General features: G+C 52.3%; 1 protein-coding gene across 1 annotated transcript; it reads left to right on the top strand.

The window, feature by feature from the left end:
* The first annotated feature begins 951 nt into the window (after positions 1-951).
* On the top strand, positions 952-5161 carry LOC120906410. The gene is made up of 4 exons (XM_040318077.1): positions 952-1087; positions 1170-1243; positions 1533-1814; positions 1885-5161. The coding sequence occupies exons 1-4, from the start codon at positions 1078-1080 to the stop codon at positions 4939-4941; spliced, it is 3423 nt and encodes a 1140-aa protein (XP_040174011.1). The 5' UTR covers positions 952-1077; the 3' UTR covers positions 4942-5161.
* Positions 5162-5662: the final 501 nt, after the last annotated feature.

Raw genomic sequence — 5662 nt, 5'->3', positions numbered from 1 at the left:
AAGATATTTTAAGCGACACGATGAATAAAGACGCTTGGCACTTCTTTCTAGCGACAACTCCATCAGCGAGCGACCTCTACGATTTTAGACTAATTTTAGTTTATTGTGTATGTGTATGTGTGTGTGCGTTTTGGGGCGTTTTTATCGAACCCTTGCTTTTTCGTACAACATATTGTTTGACATAATGTTCGGTCAGCAACCTACACAACAAACGCTCTCCGGCACTGGTATATATTTTGAGCGAACATCTTCGCTCATTGGGCAGCTTCCTCTCGCACAGACGTTTCTCGCATGAGAACCGGTTAAAAGCAAGAGGATGACGTAGAGCAGGGGTGCGCATACTTTGTGAGTAAGTTGGTAAGTTGGGGCAAGCCGATTCTGAGACTGAGTCAGTTGGTGAAGATTTACTTGTTTGGCTAGCTACTATAACTAAGCAGTTGAAGTGATAGTACGGTCCCATTAACAGATTATCTACTGAAGTACTAACTTGGTAGATAACGCACCAATTCCAATAAATGTTAGAATTCCACAATAATTTACACTACGCAATTATATAAATTAACTTTTTCATCTACATGCCATCTGCAATACATACTCCACACCTCTTCGTGTTAGTAGCTCTGTCAAATTAAATTGTTATCTTCTGCGCAGTTTTTTTTTTTGAATCTGTACAAATGATCTCTCGTCCGACCGTTGCCGATCCCTGACGTAGCACGCTTGGCGCAGCGTTATCTACGGCGCTTGCGCATGTATCTGTAGCTACGCGCCAAGTTGCGGCTTCTCCCTGGTGACGGTGTTGGAGAATTCCCCAGCGAAGCGTGCGTGTACGATCGTGTTTGCCGGTCGCTCTCACCGTGTCCGTGTGTCTCTGTGCGTGTGTCGATCGTTCTCACCCTCGTTGGGGTTGGCTCCATGCGTAAACACGTTGCCCCCACCCGGAACGGGGGATGAGAGAACTCTCGAGCGTGGCTACACGCTGCCTGTGTTGCCAGCGAGCAGTCACATGTGTCGCTCTGACAGTTCCATCGACACTGTTGACCGGCGTGGTTGATTTGGGGCCATCCCGCGGCTCTAATCATGGCGCAAGGTAAATTAGCATACCAGCCAGCACGCAACTTCATCCGAGTGAAATTAATGATATTTTTTCGATTTTCCTTTTTCGGTGCCAGGCGAGGCTCAGCTGCTGATGGAGCAACAGGAACGCTCTCGGGCCGCTTTACGCCAGGAAAGGCGAACACTCGAGGTAAGATGTGCGAGCGTGCGAGAGGAATCGGTGAACCCCGGAGAGTGATTGTGTGACTCATAACACAGTGCATATACCGTGGCTCAGTGATCGGCAAACTACAACTCGCGAGCCGCACGCAACCTAATTTTGGTGTTGTATTGGATTTATAAATTTAACTCTTCACATTCAACCGCACGTTTTTAAAAAGATATTGATTCTTTATGCCGTAAGATTGCCGACCACTGCCATAGCTCCATGAGCGTTCTCTTGATACCGGTTTTTTTGGTTTATTTGTGGGGCATTGCAGACGTTTTTCGAGCGTGAGTTCAAGGACACGTTGGCCGTTATTCCGCCGACCGATGAAAGCGTGGCAAAGTGGGACCAACTGTTGCATGATGAACGGTTGAAGCGGTTAGAGGAGCTGGTGGACCTGATGAAACTGTGGGACGCACCGAAAACAATACCGGAGCCGAAGAGCTTCCTGCACTATGCACACCTCCAGCCCGTCCTAGCGCAGATGCTAGAAGATATCGCTAGGTATCGCAACTACCTGGATCGATTTATAGAGCGCTTTCAGGCGGAGAATGAGGTGAGTACGTTGATTAGCGCTACACCGTTGATAGCCGTCCACTCATACCTGTGTCATTTGGCTTTCGCAGTGTATCGTTCCGAAGCACAATCCGCAAAACAAATCCGACACAGCGAACCCAAGCGCTCCAATACACTATGCCGCCCTGCAGCTGGACGAAGACTTTCTCGAGTGGTTGCTCGCACGCCCCGTCACCGATGTCAACCTGCGCAACAGCTTCAAGCAAACGGCACTCACGCTCCTCTGCGAAGAGTACGTCCAGTGTATGCGCAAGCAGATGCAAGCCTGTCCACCCGGTCGGCTAGGCAAGATTCGCACGATAGTGCTGCGGCTGCTGAAAGCGAAAGCGGACTTTAACATCTGTAGCAGCCACATGAAGTTGCCGTTCGAGCTGCTGTTAAAGCACTGCGAGACGCACGACGACACTCGCCTCTTTGTCGAGCAGTGCGTAGAGCTGGTGCCGTGCGCTCTTGCCATCTCGAGCGTTAACGAGCGCAACGAGCGAGTGGTCGGGTTCTACAACAACAATCCAAACGTGCAGGTTACGGTGGAGCTGCTGGAGCTCTTTCTGCGCCACAACGATCGCACCAACTTTACCATCCACCTGGCGGGGTTCGAGATAGACGCATCCAACGTGAAGAAAGTGATACGGCTCCTGTTCCATACTGCTTGCGACCAGAAGATGGCCGACTGCGTGCGGTTGATTGTGGATCGGGGCGAACGACACATATTTAAAGTGCTGCCACGCAAGCCGGGTCGCAATGTTGCGGCAAAGGAGGGCCCAGTTGCCGAAGAAGGGGCCAACAGTGTCGAGTTGAGCCGGCGGTTCGGATGGCAGGAGAGTATCGATGTGCAGAAGGGCTCCGAGCTGGAGCACCGGGTCGAGCTGAAGGGACTGCTGAAGAAGGTGTGCCTGATGGCGGATCTGCCCCTGCTCCAGCTGCTGCTGGCGAAGATCTCGGATCTGGTCGTGCTGAACGATGATCCGCTGCTCGTTATAACGCTCGCGAAGGCGTACGATTATAAGCGCCGGGTCGAGGAACGGAATGCACTGCTCGCGTGCGCCGAGTTCCTTGCAACCCAGGAAACAATTCACATGTCCAAGCGCGACAACTCGGGCAACACCTCACTGCACCTTGCGCTGAAGTATGGCTTCGATTCGGTGGCGCTGGCATTGCTCCGGCAGCGCTACACCTACCTCGGAATGCGCAACAACGACAACCTGACGCCGCTCGATTACGGGACGTTTGCATTCTGGCGATCGTACCTCGACCAGTGCATCGAGGTGGACTCGAAGCGCTCGATCCCGGACCGAAACGTGATACGGTTCAATCTGCAAGGCTTTCACTCGCCCGCGCTCAGTATGACTGGCGTGGTCAGTGCGGACGGTACGCCGGCAGCGTCGGACAGGTCACGGAATAAGCGCTCCAGTTGGAAACTGATACAGCGCGTCGATCAGACGCACTGCCAGCCGCACAAGTTCACGCGCACCGTCACCGAGATGACGACCCTGCGGCAGATTGCTCGGTCGAAGGAGCTGAAGCGCCTACTAGTCCACCCAGTCGTATACACCTTTATTATGGTGAAGTGGACGCGGCTGTGTCACTGGAACTATCTGAACCTGCTGCTAACAGCGCTGACGATCATTTTCTTTGGCAACTACTCGCTCACCGCCTGCTCGGTAGAGGGCCCTAGCACGGTGCTGTGGCTGCTGAGCCTGCTCGGGGTGGTGTGTGTGGCAATACGGGAAACGCTTCAGCTGCTGTTCCTGCGTCGCTCGTACCTATCGTTCGAGAACGCGCAAGATCTCATCAATGCGGTCGCGATGTCCGTCGTACTGGCGAACGGTTGCAATGGACTGCTGTCGTCTTTCGTGGTCATCAGTTTCGCGATGCAGCTAACGTTTCTGCTAGGGTCGCTGCAGTCGAACAGTCTCGCCACGATGATGTACATGTTCAAGACGGTGTCGAAAAATTTCCTCAAGAGTTTCCTGCTGTTTATGCCCCTGATCGGCGCGTTCATCTACGCGTTCCACCTGACGTACAATGAGGATCCGGAGGATCATGCGCAAGTGTGCGAGCGGGACGACTGCTCGGAGGAAAATTTCAACAACTTCCGCACGTTCTGGAACGCCACGATCAAAACGCTGGTGATGACGACGGGCGAGTTTGAGGCGGCCGCGATAGACTTTGAAGGCGGAAAGATGCTGCTGTTCATTCTGTTTATGTTCTTTGCGCCGATCGTGATACTGAACTTGATCAACGGTCTCGCGGTGAGTGATATTGCCGCGATCCGGGAGGAGTCGGAACTGATCAGCATCAGCAAGAAGGTGATGCTGCTGGAGCAATACGAGCGCGGTGTGGCGAACGTGCATCCCGGATGGTTGCGACGGTGCTTTCCGAGGCCCTTCTTCGCAGAGTACGACTGTCGCATCCATGTCAAGACGAAGGAGTACCGGAAGATTGAGGTGCACCTGCGGGAGCTACCTACAAAGGCTGGCAAGGGTACTGCTCCAATCAATCCCGGTGGTGCCGCTGCGCTTAACAATGCCAAGAGTCGACTGCACGGCTCATCCCAGTGCTCTGTGCAGATACCGCCCAGCGGGAAACCGGCCAAACAGAAGGTAGTGGGGAAACCACTTCCCAAGATTCCCTGGATACCGCAGGGTGATTCGTGCAATTTCATCTTTGACGTGCGCGTGTTTCGGCTCGCACTCTTTATGCGACTGGATCAGTCAATCGTGGACGAAGCGTTGGCAATCATTGAGCGGCAGCAGGCACTTGCGTCAATCCAGCTCACTGTCAAGAGTACGCCGACACCGGACACACCCGTTACGCCGGTGCGCACCCTAATTGCCGCCAAGGCTCGGCAACCGCGCGCAGCTAGCGTGGCTCCCGCCGGGAAGAAGCGGAGCAAAGAGCCTACCCAAAACGAGGACATGCAGCGTGAGCTGCTCGAGGTTAAAACCCAGCTGAAAACGGTCCTGGAGCTTCTGCGACGCAAGGAGAACCAGGAGAAGCGTAAAGACAAACGGCAAGCCAAGAGTCTGAAGCGAAAGGGCCAGAGGCGTGTACAGAAGAAGTCAAAGAAGGCAATTCCGGAGGCAGAACCGATGGGTGATCAGTAGATTAGGGCGAAACCCTTGAGATATTAGCAGATAAGATAAGAGACCAAGGTAGCAGATAAGTAACTCACACAACAGCCATGCCTGCCATGAGTAAACAATTTATTCTCACAGATAGTGCTGGTTTGGATCTCGCTGCTGCTCGGCTTTCCAGTGCCTGCCCTGTGCACGCGTCTATAAAAATCAATTTAAACCGTACCAGTTTGCGTACAGTTTTTACCAATTTCAGCGTAATCATGCCCGCAGAAAGAAAAAGTAAGCAATCATTGTGTTCTACCTTGCTAAGCCGTCCCCTTATCTGTCACGCACTGGTGTCATTGCGCTGTCTGTCACATTACCCTGGGCGGCTTTCCACTCTTTGCCAGCGGCAGTTGTTCGCGAGTCAAGTGTAAGGGACAAGTGCGTTCGACTTTTCCTTTGCTTTCCTTTTTTTTTCATTAAACAACTGTTCACACTGTCCGCGGGACCTGCGTGCGAAATTATTGTACATTCAGCACCGCGGAAGGGAAAGTAAGAGACGGGAAAGGAAAAAAAGCAACCATTCTTTGCCATCCTTGCTCTATCAACCTGTTAAATTGTACTCCTGAAATGATGCTGATGAAAATGTACAATGTACAATGATCTGATTTGGGTAACCGTCAACCCAAAAAAAATAAAATACTACTAGGGAAAGGGTCCCCGAACGACGCGACACAACTCTGCCATGTTACTTTTTTTTTTTGGT

This window comes from Anopheles arabiensis, chromosome X (genome assembly GCF_016920715.1).
Source record: "Anopheles arabiensis isolate DONGOLA chromosome X, AaraD3, whole genome shotgun sequence".
NCBI lineage: Eukaryota > Metazoa > Arthropoda > Insecta > Diptera > Culicidae > Anopheles > Anopheles arabiensis.
Note: the sequence above shows the minus strand (reverse complement) of the source record. Positions and strands in the feature narration are given on the sequence as shown.